At 49.8% G+C, this 14,463-nt stretch overlaps 1 protein-coding gene across 1 annotated transcript in view; it reads right to left on the bottom strand.

Annotated features, from left to right (window-relative positions):
* LOC140403373 (uncharacterized) overlaps window positions 1–14,463 on the bottom strand; it is a 201,595-nt gene that overhangs the window by 11,394 nt on the left and 175,738 nt on the right. The window contains exons 34-35 of the mRNA XM_072491293.1: window positions 13,722–13,798; window positions 13,465–13,629 (exon numbers count right to left, since the gene is read on the bottom strand). Coding sequence (XP_072347394.1) covers window positions 13,465–13,629; window positions 13,722–13,798 — 242 coding nt within the window. The remainder of the gene's footprint in view (window positions 1–13,464; window positions 13,630–13,721; window positions 13,799–14,463) is intronic.

Below are 14,463 nucleotides of genomic sequence, written 5' to 3'. Positions count from 1 at the left end.
AGGTGGCAAATGGAGTTTAATGCAGAAAAGTGTGAGGTGATTCATTTTGGAAGGAATAACAGGAATACAGATTACTGGGCTAATTGTAAGATTCTTGGTAGTGTGGATGAGCAGAGAGATCTCGGTGTCCATGTACATAGATCCCTGAAAGTTGCCACCCAGGTTGAGAGGGTTGTTAAGAAGGCATATGGTGTGTTAGCTTTTATTGGTAGAGGGATTGAGTTTCGGAGCCATGAGGTCATGTTGCAGCTGTACAAAACTCTGGTGCGGCCACATTTGGAGTATTGTGTGCAATTCTGGTCGCCCCATTATAGGAAGGATGTGGAAGCATTGGAAAGGGTGCAGAGGAGATTTACCAGGATGTTGCCTGGTATGGAGGGAAAATCTTATGAGGGAAGGCTGAGGGACTTGAGGCTGTTTTCATTAGAGAGAAGGTTAAGAGGTGACTTAATTGTGACATACAAGATGATCAGAGGATTAGATAGGGTGGACAGTGAGAGCCTTTTTCCTCGGATGGTGATGTCTAGCATGAGGGGACATAGCTTTAAATTGAGGGGAGATAGATATAGGACAGATGTCAGAGGTAGGTTCTTTACTCAGAGAGTAGTAAGGGCGTGGAATGCCCTGCCTGCAACAGTAGTGGACTCGCCAACATTAAGGGCATTTAAATGGTCATTGGATAGACATATGGACGATAAGGGAATAGTGTAGATGGGCTTTAGAGTGGTTTCACAGGTCGGCGCAACATCGAGGGCCAAAGGGCCTGTACTGCGCTGTAATGTTCTATGTTCTATGAGGGCCAGAAGCCGACAAGGTTAGCTCTGTTCCTGTCCACAGACACTGCCAGACATGCTGAGTATTTTATATTCTTCCCCACAGACACCTAACTCCACTTCAAACCCGAACTAGAATTCAGCAAATGAGAGGGAGGAGGTAAAACAGCCTCCGTAATCATTCCAATGTGACTCCTACCCAGACTGGGCCCCATACGGCACAGTCCTCATCCTCCCTTCCCCACAACAGACTCCTCCACCCCTCAGTAAGAAACCCCCCATGGTATTCCCCAAACCCGACCCCCACTCCCACGAGATTCTCTCCCCCCCAACAACTGACCCGACACCCCATCACCCCCATTCTCCTCTCACCCCCCCCTCGCTCATCCCCATGCACTACCTGACTGCACCCACTGCCAAACCTCGCCCCAACACGGCTGGAAACCACCCCTACCCACAAAACTGACCTGCCAGTCCCCCGATACCTGACCCCACCCACCCCCAGCACCATGACCCAGCCCCCAGCTCCATGACCCATGACCAAGCCCCCAGCCCCATGACCCATGACCCATGACCCAGCCCCCAGCCCCATGACCCAGCCCCCAGCCCCATGACCCAGCCCCCAGCCCCATGACAAAGAAACATCGGGATTAGGATCAGGAGGAGGCCACTCGGCCCCTCGAGCCTGCCCCACCATTCAATAAGATCATTGGCTGATCTGATTGTAACCTCAGCCCCACATTCCTGCTGACCCCCCGATAACCTTTCACCCCCGCGTTCACCAAGAATCTCTCTCGCTCGGCCTTAAAAATATTCAAAGATTCTGCTTCCACTGCCCTTTGAGGGGGAGAGTTCCCAAGACTCCCCCTCCCCCAGAGAGAAAACATTCTCCTCATCTCCGTCTTAAACAGGCGACCCCTTATTGTTAAACACTGACCCGAGTTCTGGATTCTCCCACAAGAGGAAACATCCTCTCCGCATCCACCCTGTCAATACCCCTCAGCATCTTAAAGGTTTCGATCAAGTTGCCTCGTACTCTTCTAAACTCCTGTGGATACAAACCCAACCTCTCCAACCATTCCTCATCAGACAAGCCGCCCATTCCTGGGATTAGTCTGGTAAACCTTCTCACTGCTTCTAACACATTTACATCTTTCCTTAAATAAGGAGACCGATACTGTTGACAATACTCCAGATGTGGTCTGACTGGGGCCCTGTGTAACTGAAGCACAACCTCCTACTTTTGGAATCCATCCCCCTCACAATAAATAATGTAATTCCAATATCTTTCCCAATTACTTGCTGTGCCTGTTTATCAGCCTTTTGTGATCCATGCACTGGGACCCCCAGATCCCTCTGTACCTCAGAGCTCTGCAATCTCGCACCGTCTCCAAAATCAGCTTCCCTTTTATTCTTCCTGCCAAACTGGACACTTTCCCACTTTCCCAAGTTATACTCCATTTTCCCCACATTTACCCTCTCGATGTCCCTTTACACCCTCCTTACGTTCTCTTCACAATTTACTGTCCTTCCTATCATTGTGTCGTCAGCAAAGTTAGTGAGCAGACATTCAGCCCCTTCATCCGAGTCCCTATCTCCATGTTTCTGAAATATCCTCAGTGACTCAGCTTCCACAGGCCTCTGGGATAGAGAATTCCAAACAGTCACAACCCTGGGGTTTTATCACACGGGTTCAGGGGTGAGCTGGCAAGGTGGATACAGAACTGGCTAGTTCATAGAAGGCAGAGAGTAGCAATGGAGGGATGCTTTTCTAATTGGAGCGCTGTGACTAGTGGTGTTCCACAGGGATCAGTGCTGGGACCTTTGCTGTTTGTAGTGTATATAAATGATTTGGAGGAAAATGTAACTGGTCTGATTAGTAAGTTTGCAGACGACACAAAGGTCGGTGGAATTGCGGATAGCGATGAGGACTGTCGGAGGATACAGCAGGATTTAGATTGTTTGGAGACTTGGGCGGAGGGATGGCAGATGGAGTTTAATCCGGACAAATGTGAGGTAATGCATTTTGGAAGGTCTAATGCAGGTAGGGAATACCTGTAGGGAATGCTGTACTTTTCTTTGTTCTTTGTTTTTTGTTATTTGTTCTAATCCCGCTTTCCCCCCATATCCTTCAATCCCCTTCGCCAGAAGTGCAATATCGAACTACTTCTTGAAACATTAATGTTTTGGCCTCAACAGCTTCCTGTGGTAATGAATTCCACAGGCCGACCACTCTCTGGGTGAAGAAATTTCTCCTCATCTCTGTCCTAAATGGTCAACACCATATCCTCAGACTGTGACCCCTGGTTCTGGACACACCCATGATCGGGAACATCTACCCTGCCCAGTCCTGGTTGAATTTTATCGGTTTCTATGAGGTCCCCCCTCATTCTTCTGCACTCCAGCGAAGACAATCCTAACCGACTCAATCCTCCTCATATGTCAGCTCGACATAAGACAGCTCAATAAATACATGGATAGGATGGGTATAGAGGGATCTGGCACAAGGAAGTGCTGAGGGTTTTGGCCAAGGTTGGTATCATGACCAGTACAGGCTTGGAGGGCCGAAGGGCCTGTTCCTGTGCTGTATTGTTCTTTGTCTGTCCTGCCATACCAGGATTCAGTTTGGTTACATAGGCAGCACAGCGGCAAATGGAATTTAATCCTGAAAAGTGAGAGGTGATGCCTATTGAATGGGCTAACAAGGCAAGGGGGTATACAATGAATGGTAAGGAGGGTCAGAGGGATCTGAGTCTGCAATGACAGATATACAAGGTGGTTTACAAGGTCTATGGGATACCTGCCGTTATTAACCCAGGCACTGAATACAAGAGCGGGGAGGTTATGCTGGGACTGTATAAAGCGCTGGTTAGGTCACAGCTAGAGGATTGTGTACAGTTCTGGTCACCACACTATAGCAGTGAGTGCATTAGAGAGGGTGCAGGGGAGACTGACCAGGATGTTGCCCAGGCTGCAATGTTTCAGCTATCGAGAGAGACTGGAGCGGCTGGGAATGTTTTCTCTGGAGCAGAGAGGGCTGAGGAGGGAGCTGAGCGATTTGGACAGAATTATGAGGGACAGGGACAGGGTGGATAGGGAGGTACTTTTCCCCTTAGTTGAGGGGTAACCAGGGGGCAGCGATTTAAGGTAAGGGGCCGGAGATTTAGAGGGGATTTGAGGGAAAACCTTTTCATCCAGGTGGGAATTTGACTGAGCTCTCACTGCAATCTAAACCAGACTGAAATGGAGAGACAGGGTCGATGCGGCGGAGCTCGTTCCCCTGGTCGGCGAATTCTGAACCACGGGGCAAAAACCCCAAATAAGGAGAAGCCAATTAGGGCCGAGGGGGAGAGAGGTTTTAAAAAAAAAATTATTATGTACAGCACGGGAACAGGCCCTTCGGCCCTCCAAGCCTGTGCCGACCATGCTGCCCGACTAAACTACAATCTTCTACACTTCCTGGGTCCGTATCCCTCTATTCCCATCCTATTCATGTATTTGTCAAGATGCCCCTTAAATGTCACTATCGTCCCTGCCTCCACCATCCCCTCCGGCAGCGAGTTCCAGACACCCACTATCCTCTGTGTAAAAAACTTGCCTCGTACATCTACTCTAAACCTTGCCCCTCTCACCTTAAACCTATGCCCCCTAGTAATTGACCCCTCTACCCCGGGGAAAAGCCTCTGATTGTCCACTCTGTCTATGCCCCTCATAATTTTGTAGACCTCTATCAGGTCTCCCCTCAACCTCCGTCGTTCCAGTGAGAACAAACCGAGTTTATTCAACCGCTCCTCATAGCTAATGCCCTCCATACCAGGCTATATTCTGGTAAATCTCTTCTGCACCCTCTCTAAAGCCTCCATGAATAGGATTGGAATAGAGGGATACGGACCCAGGAAGTGTAGAAGATTGTAGTTTAGTTGGGCAGCATGGTCGGCACGGGCTTGGAGGGCCGAAGGGCCGAAGGGCCTGTTCCTGTGCTGTACATTTCTTTGTTCTTTGTTGTTCTTTGTCCACATCCTTCTGGTCGTGTGGCGACCAGAATTGAACACTATACTCCAAGTGTGGCCTAACTAAGGTTCTATACAGCTGCAACATGACTTGCCAATTCTTATACTCAATGCCCCGGCCAATGAAGGCAAGCATGCCGTATGCCTTCTTGACTACCTTCTCCACCTGTGTTGCCCCTTTCAGTGATCTGTGGACCTGTACACCTAGATCTCTCTGACTTTCAATACTCTTGAGGGTTCTACCATTCACTGTATATTCCCTACCTGCATTAGACCTTCCAAAATGCATTACCTCACATTTGTCCGGATTAAACTCCATCTGCCATCCCTCCGCCCAAGTCTCCAAACAATCTAAATCCTGCTGTATCCTCTGACAGTCCTCATCGCTATCCGCAATTCCACCAACCTTTGTGTCGTCTGCAAACTTACTAATCAGACCAGTTACATTTTCCTCCAAATCATTTATATATACTACGAACAGCAAAGGTCCCAGCACTGATCCCTGTGGAACACCACTGGTCACAGCCCTCCAATTAGAAAAGCATCCTTCCATTGCTACTCTCTGCCTTCTATGGCCTAGCCAGTTCTGTATCCACCTTGCCAGTTCACCCCTGATCCCGTGTGATGTCACCTTTTGTACTAGTCTACCATGAGGGACCTTGTCAAGGGCCTTACTGAAGTCCATATAGACAACATCCACTGCCCTACCTGCATCAATCATCTTAGTGACCTCCTCGAAAAACTCGATCAAGTTAGTGAGACATGACCTCCCCTTCACAAAACCGTGCTGCCTCTCACTAATACGTCCATTTGCTTGCAAATGGGAGTAGATCCTGTCTCGAAGAATTCTCTCCAGTAATTTCCCGACCACTGACGTAAGGCTCACTGGCCTGTAGTTCCCTGGATTATCCTCGTAAGGCTCACCTGTAGTTCCCTGGATTATCCTTTCTACCCTTCTTAAACAGAAGAACAACATTGGCTATTCTCCAGTCCTCCGGGACATCCCCTGAAGACAGCGAGGATCCAAAGATTTCTGTCAAGGCCTCAGCAATTTCCTCTCTAGCCTCCTTCAGTATTCTGGGGTAGATCCCATCAGGCCCTGGGGACTTATCTACCTTATCTACCTTAACACCTCGTCTTTTTGGATCTCAATGTGACCCAGGCTATCTACACACCCTTCTCCAGACTCAACATCCACCAATTCCTTCTCTTTGGTGAAGACTGATGCAAAGTATTCATTTAGTACCTCGCCCATTTCTTCTGGCTCCACACATAGATCCCCTTGCCTATCCTTCAGTGGGCCAACCCTTTCCCTGGCTACCCTCTTGCTTTTTATGTACGTGTATGTTATAACCTGCCTACTTACCATTGGCTGGGGACTAATGACAATCCCACAATCCTGTGGGTGTATGAGCTTCCCCAATGAGGGGGGCGGAGAAACCACGAGTAAACTCCTAGTATAAATAAAGCTGGCCAGTTCAGGAACCAGCAGGAAGGAGTGTGCAGCAAGGGAAGTTACTGCTACTGTTATGTATATATGTTATAGTGAATAAATGTTATTTCTTTGTATCCTTAAAACTCGTGCTGGATTCTTCGTGGCCCTCACAAAACTGGCGACGAGGGTTAAAGTGAATAGCTGTCTACACTGCTGAAGCCACCTCCCTGGATTTTTGTTGGATACAGGTTGGAAGTTGTTTTCTATTATACCATGCCTCTGTACGGACGTTTGGATGTGTTTGATGCTGCGCTGGAAAGCTGGAACCAGTACACACAATGGATGCGTTATTATTTCCGGGCAAACAATATCACTGAAAACGAGCGCCAGGTGGTCATATTGCTCACCGCCTGCGGCCCGCATACGTTTGGGGTGATTAGGAGCCTTACGTACCCAGCTGCGCCGGACACCAAAATGTTTGATGAACTTGTGAATATAGTGGGGCAACATTTTAACCCAACCCCGTCCACGATAGTCCAGCATTACCGGTTTAATACCGCTGAGAGGACCCCTGGAGAATCCCTTGCCGATTTTCTATCCAGGATACGCAGGATTGCGGAGTACTGTGACTATGGTGAGACCTTGTCAGAAATGTTACGCGACCGTTTGGTTTGCGGTATTAACAATACAGCCATCCAGAGAAAGTTGTTAGCGGAGCCAACATTGACTTTTCAACAGGCCATTCAAATAGTATTGTCCCGAGAGAGCGCAGAACGAGGAGTGCAGGAGCTACAGGGAATGGAAGTGCATGCCTTGGGGCGCAACCCCTTCCGTCCGAAAACGTCCCCCCGCACCCCGTACCTTGGGTGAGGCAACGTCCGGTCCGACGCCAGTGGCCGTTGGACATTCCTCCCCGAAGGGAGCCTTCTCCAGAGCCAATGGATGAGGAGCCATGTCCGTGTCAGACTTGTAGGCGCCGACCCCGTCGCGGACAGCGGTCCTGGGGGCGCCACAGGCGCCGTCGTTCCGACCGAAACTGGGACCAGCCCAGGGGCCGTAACTGGGACCAGCCCAGAGGCCGTACCTTCCATGTGGATGAACCTGCGGCGACTACTCCTGAGGACGTGGAGACGGAGGACGACTGCCTGCAGTTGCATTGTGTGGCAGCTCCCCGTGGCCCCCATTAAGGTGACAGTACGGGTCAATGGCCACCCGCTTGAGATGGAGTTGGATACTGGCGCAGCGGTCTCCGTGATCGCCCAGAGGACATTCGACCTCATCAAGCAGGGTATACAGACCCTTACATTAACCGACTCACAGGCCAGGTTGGCCACCTACACGGGGAACCACTGGACATTGCAGGAACTACAATGACCCCTGTTGTCTATGGGCGACAGGAGGGGCGTTTCCCACTTATCGTGGTGCGCGGCCATGGGCCCAGCCTGTTGGGTCGGGACTGGTTGCGCCATTTGCAGTTGCAATGGCAGCACATCCTCCAAACAGTTTCTGAAGGGTTGACTGAGGTGCTAGGACGATACCCAGATGTATTCCAGCCTGGTTTGGGGAAAATAAAAGGGGCCGTAGCCCGTATCCAAGTTGAACCAGGAGCCACGCCGCGCTATTTCCAGGTGCGCCCAGTGCCTTACGCCTTGCTCGAGAAGGTAGAAGGGGAGCTCACTCGTTTGGAGAGTTTGGGTATTATCAGGCCCGTCCGTTTCGCTGACTGGGCAGCACCAATTGTACCTGTAATGAAGCCAGATGCCACAGTTCGCTTGTGTGGCGACTATAAACTTACAGTGAATACGGCTTCCCGACTCGACCGATATCCAATGCCTCGCATAGAGGATCTCTACGCGAAACTTGCAGGTGGACTCTCGTTCACAAAATTAGATATGAGTCACGCCTACCTGCAGTTGGAGCTGGACCCTGCCTCCCGACCATATGTAACGATTAATACACACCGGGGCCTGTATGAATATACACGGTTGCCCTTTGGAGTATCCTCTGCCTGCGCAATTTTTCAACGTGTTATGGAGGGCATTTTGAGAGGTTTACCACGTGTGGCTGTCTAATTAGATGATGTTTTGATCACAGGGACGTCGGAGCAGGAACATTTGGAAAGTCTGGCGGCTGTCCTTAGACGCCTTTCGGAGGCTGGAGTCCGTTTATGTCGCACAAAGTGCATATTTCAGGCAAAGGAAGTAGTCTACCTAGGTTATCGGGTGGACCGCGAAGGTCTGCACCCCGTCGCAGAGAAGGTGCGTGCGATTCAACAGGCCCCCGCCCCGACTGACACTTCGCATCTTCGTTCTTTTCTCGGTCTCGTAAACTATTACGGGAAGTTCCTCCCCAATCTGGCAACTACGCTGGCCCCATTACACCTTCTGCTAAAGAAAAATCACACCTGGGTTTGGGGTCAGCCGCAAGAAACCGCTTTCCGGCGGGTAAAGCAACAATTGTCGTCGTCTGGGTTACTAACCCACTATGATCCTGGAAAGCCTTTGCTCGTCACATGTGATGCATCCCTGTATGGTATTGGGGCCGTCCTGTCCCACAAGATGGAGAACGGGGCCGAGCGGCCGACAGCTTTCGCCTCCCGCACATTGACTGCAGTGGAGAAAAAGTACGCGCAGATCGAGAAGGAGGGCCTGGCAGTGGTTTTTGCGGTGAAACGCTTCCACCAGTACGTGTATGGCCGCCGTTTCACTATCGTGACTGATCATAAGCCCCTGCTGGGACTTTTCAGAGAGGATAAGCCAATACCGCCCATTGCTTCTGCACGGATCCAGCGCTGGGCTTTGTTGCTCGCTGCATACGAGTATTCTCCGGAGCACAAACCAGGTACGCAGATAGCAAATGCCGACGCACTGAGCCGATTGCCTTTACCGACCGGCCCCATGTCGACCCCCACGACCGGTGAGGTGGTTGCAACCCTAAATTTTATGGACACCTTGCCTGTCACGGCATCACAGATACGTGAGTGGACCCAGACGGAGCCAGTCTTGTCAAAGGTTCGGCACATAGTCCTGTATGGTGGGCAGCATAGACAGCTCCCAGGCGAGTTACGGGCATTTTCCCTCCAAGCTGTCAGAATTCAGCGTGGAAGACGGCATCCTCTTGTGGGGGACGCGTGTGATTGTCCCGGAAAAATGCCAGGAGCTGATACTAACAGACTTGCACAATGGGCATCCAGGCGTGACCAAAATGAAAATGTTGGCCCGGAGTTATGTCTGGTGGTCAGGCCTCGACACCGACATTGAGAAGGTGGCCCAAAACTGCTCCATTTGCCAGGAGCATCAGAAGCTTCCGCCGGCCGCGCCCCTACATCACTGGGAATGGCCAGGGCGGCCTTGGGCACGCTTGCATGCAGATTTCGCAGGCCCTTTTCAAGGATCCATGTTCCTTCTACTAATTGACGCCCAGTCTAAATGGCTAGAGGTGCATAAGATGCAGGGGACAACGTCCTGCGCAACAATTGAAAAGATGCGTTTGTCGTTTAGTACGCATGGCCTCCCCGAGGTGCTGGTCACGGATAACGGCACTCCATTCACGAGTGAGGAGTTTGCGAGGTTCACGAAGATGAACGGCATCCGCCATATCCGCACTGCCCCTTGCCACCCGGCTTCAAATGGGTTGGCAGAGCGTGCAGTGCAAACATTCAAACGAGGCCTAAAGAAGCAGTCTTCCGGATCAATGGACACAAGGCTGGCTCGCTTTTTGTTTACGAATAGGACCACCCCCCATGCAGTGACTGGGGTAGCTCCCGCAGAACTCCTAATGGGCCAGAGACTTCGCACCCACCTTAGTATGGTTTTCCCGGACACTGGCGCAAAGGTACGCCGCACACAAGAATGGCAGGGACAGGGATTTTCTCGGCATCAGCCGATTCGGCAGTTTGCGCCCGGTGACCCAGTGTTCGTTCGGAATTTTGCTGGTGGTGCCCAATGGGTTCCTGGTGTAATCTTTCGCCAAACGGGCCCTATATCTTACCAGGTGCAAGCCCAGGGTCGTCTCCAGCGCAAACATGTAGACCACGTTCGGTCCAGAAGACTATCCCCTCAAAAGATTCCCCGCCCCCGGAGCTCATTTCTACAGCCGCAGAGACCAGAGACAAGGGAAGGTAGTCCTCACAATCTTCCACTGGTGCCTCACTCGAAGCCTGTGCAGATCGTTACGGGACCAAATGGAGATAGAGACACTGACATGACGGAGGCAGCAGACTCTGACTCCGAGATGGAGACACAGGATGCATCAGAGGGGGAATCCTCGGGTCCACGGGCCGTGGATGTACAACCGTTGCGCTGTTCATCACGGAAGCGCCGGTCTCCATCTCGTTACACACCGCCTGATCCAGCGCCGCGTGCAAATGGTGTCCGGCCTGCGGCCAAACGAGTCCGACGCCCTCCTTTGCCAGGGTCTTCGGTGGATTCCTTGGACTTTGGGGGGGAGGGATGTTATAACCTGCCTACTTACCATTGGCTGGGGACTAATGACTATCCCACAATCCTGTGGGAGTATGAGCTTCCCCAATGAGGGGGGCGGAGAAACCACTAGTAAACTCCTAGTATAAATAAAGCTGGCCAGTTTGGAACCAGCAGGAAGGAGTATGTAGCAAGGGAAGTTACTGCTACTGTTATGTATATATGTTATAGTAAATAAATGTTATTTCTTTGTATCCTTAAAACTCGTGCTGGATTCTTCGTGGCTCTTACAAAAGTGTAAAAAGCATTGGGAGTTTCCTTAACCCTATTTGCCAATTACTTTTCGTGACCCCTTCTAGCCCTCCTGACTCCTTGCTGAAGTTCCTTCCTACTTTCCTTATATTCCACACAGGCTTTGTCTGTTCCCAGCCTTTTAGCCCTGACAAATGCCTCCTTTTTCTTTTTGACGAGGCCTACAATATCTCTCGTTATCCAAGGTTCCCGAAAATTGCGTTATTTATCCTTCTTCCTCACAGTAACATGCCGGTCCTGAATTCCTTTCAACTGACACTTGAAAGCCTCCCACATGTCAGATGTTGATTTGCCCTCAAACATCCGCCCCCAATCTAGGTTCTTCAATTCCCGCCTAATATTGTTATAATTAGCCTTCCTTCAATTTAGCACATTCAACCTAGGACCACTCTTATCCTTGTCCACCAGCACTTTAAAACTTACTAAATTGTTGTCACTGTTCCCGAAATGCTCCCCGACTGAAACTTCTACCACCTGGCCGGGCTCATTCCCCAATACCAGGTCCAGCACAGCCCCTTCCCTAGTTGGACTGTCTTCATATTGTTTTAAGAAGCCCTCCTGGATGCTCCTTACAAACTCTGCCCCGTCTAAGCCCCTGGCACTAAGTGAGTCCCAGTCAATATTAGGGAAGTTGAAGTCTCCCATCACAACAACCCTGTTGTTTTTACTCTTTTCCAAAATCTGTCTACCTATCTGCTCCTCTATCTCCCGCTGGCTGTTGGGAGGCCTGTAGTAAACCCCCAACATTGTAACTGCACCCTTCTTATTCCTGATCTCTACCCATATAGCCTCTCTGCCCTCTGAGGTGTCCTCCCGTAGTACAGCTGTGATATTCTCCCGAACCAGTAGCGCAACTCCGCCACCCCTTTTATATCCCCCTCTATCCCTCCTGAAACATCTAAATCCTGGAACGTTTAGCTGCCAATCCTGTCCTTCCCTCAAACAGGTCTCTGTAATGGAAACAACATCATAGTTCCCAGTACTAATCCAAGCTCTAAGTTCATCTGCCTTACCCGTAATACTTCTTGCATTAAAACATATGCACTTCAGGCCACCAGACCCGCTGTGTTCAGCAACTTCTCCCTGTCTGCTCTGCCTCAGAGCCCTACTGTCCCTATTCCCTAGTTCTCCGTCAATGCTGACCTATTGCTCCCGTGCCCACCCCCCTGCCAGACTAGTTTAAACCCCCCCGTGTGACACTCGCAAACCTCAATTAGACGATTGAGTTGGATGATCAGCCATGATGATAATGGTACGAAGTCTTACACCAGGTGAATGATGGTCATGAATGGTGAAGCAGGTTTGAAGGGCTGAATGGCTCATCGTATTCTTAATTTCTATGTTTCTTTGACCAGCTCCTCTCTATGGTCTCATTCTTCAAAACTGTCACAAATTCATGTCCAGTTTCCTCAATCTCTCTTCATAAGGGACAGTCCCGACATCCCGGGAACAAGTCTGATGAACTTTCCGTAAACTCCAGCTCTGGGAATAAAATCCTTCCTCAGGTAAGGGAACCAAAACTACACACACTGCTCCAGGTGTGGTCAAACCAGAGTTCCAGAAATTTGGAGCAAGACTTTGCGACTCCTGCACTCAAATTCTCTGGTCATAATGTCTAACATTCCTTTAGCTTCCTAATTGCTCACTGTAAATGCATGCTAGCTCTCAGTGCCTTATTGACGAGGACTCCCAGGTCCCTTTGTCCAGCTACACTTTCTAACCTCTCACCATTTGGGAAATAACCCACACACCTGTTCCTCCCACAAAATGGTCGCCTCACATTTTCTACGATATATTCCATCTCCCATGTTCTTGCCAACTCACCAAATCTGCCCAAATCCCCTTGAAACAGCTTTGCATCTTCCTCACAACTCACATTCCCACTCACGTTGTGCCTTCCACAATCTTGGAAAGGTGACATTGATCTATATTGTGAACAGCTGGGGCCCTGAGTACTGATCCTTGTGGGCCCCACTCGTCAGAGGCTGTCACTGTCAGAATGGGCCCTTTATTCCCGCTCTCTGTTTTTGGCCTGTTAACCAGTCCCGAGCCTGTGTCAGTATCTTGTCTCCTATCCCATTGCTTTACTTTGTGACCAACCTCCTGTTGGTGAGTTGATCAAAAGCTTTCTGAAAATACAGGAACTCTACATTCCCCTTTATCAATTCTGTCAGTAACATCCTCAAAAACCCCAACATGTTCGTCCAACATCTTTCCCCACATTAACCCATGTTGACTGTGTCCAATCAGATCATCATTATCCAAGTGTCCAGTTCTCACATCCTTCCGAATTGATTTGAACGTTTCCCCTCCGACTGGAGCAAGGTGAGTGAATTGGGAAAGGGTTACAAAGGAGCTATCAGAGTGTCTGATTCAGTTCCCGTCGCTGGAAATTACACTTTGGGTTTCAGTCCCTTCCAGCAGCGAGGCTCTGATGTAACTTTGTCATTGCTGCTGCTGACCTGGGACATCCCAGAATTACCCGTTTACTCCATTTTAAAACCCCAATGTACCTGTGCAGTAAGCGAGGTGACAGACAGGAGACTTCTTCAAGTAATAAACAAAGTAATTCCTGCAGCGTTTGATCTTTATGTCCTGAGACCAGCGACAACTCTTTCCATTCCAGTGAAAACAAACTTGCCTCTTCACCTCCCCATCACCCGGAGTGGGATGACTACCTGAAACGAGGGATAGAAAGAGTGAAAAGTGTATCCAGTGTGAATATGTTGGACAGTCAATGGAAATCTGAGATAATAGAGTCTGAAATTACCGTTTAACCAGCCCGGGGCGTGTGTGGAGCAGTGATTGACTGGAACAACAGCCTCAGGAATGGTCGATCCACCAGGACTGAAAGAACAATCACAGAGTCAGTCGCTGGACTGGGGAAATCACAATAAAATGAAGCAGGAATTACTCAGCTGGTCAGGCAGCCTGTGTGGAGAGAAACAGAATTAACCTTTCTGTTTGTGATGACCCTTCGTCAGGACAGAGGAGTTATCACAACTCCAAACATTAACTCTGATTCTCTCCACAGAAGCTGACTGAGCTGCTGAGTATTTGCAGCATGTTGTGTTTCCATTTCACATTGTATTCAGGAGGACGTGTGTGAAATGTGCAGTGGGATAAACTCAGCAGGGGAGGGAATATTACCGTGTTTAGCACCCTGGAAAGTGGACATGTCCCCAGTGTTATGACACCCTGGGTGGGTGCACAGTCAGTTCCCCCACAGATCCCGGAGTGAATTACCCAATAATTCATGTGTTTCCTTGAGTTTGTTAACCCTTGACTGCGATAACGAGTTACGGGCACCAGGTTTATTGGTAAAATAGTAACTAACTGTTTATTATAACAAGAGAAAAGAAGAACATATAATGGAAACAACGTAACAACGGTCTGCTAGTCACCAATTCACAAACCCCGTCCCACCCTCCACCCAGACACACACCAGACAGGTACACAGTAAGGGGGGTAGGAAAGGTTCAAAAATTAAGGAGCTGCGCGATTTGAGGTTC

The sequence above is a fragment of the Scyliorhinus torazame genome, chromosome 27, assembly GCF_047496885.1.
Source record: "Scyliorhinus torazame isolate Kashiwa2021f chromosome 27, sScyTor2.1, whole genome shotgun sequence".
Lineage (NCBI taxonomy): Eukaryota > Metazoa > Chordata > Chondrichthyes > Carcharhiniformes > Scyliorhinidae > Scyliorhinus > Scyliorhinus torazame.
Note: the sequence above shows the minus strand (reverse complement) of the source record. Positions and strands in the feature narration are given on the sequence as shown.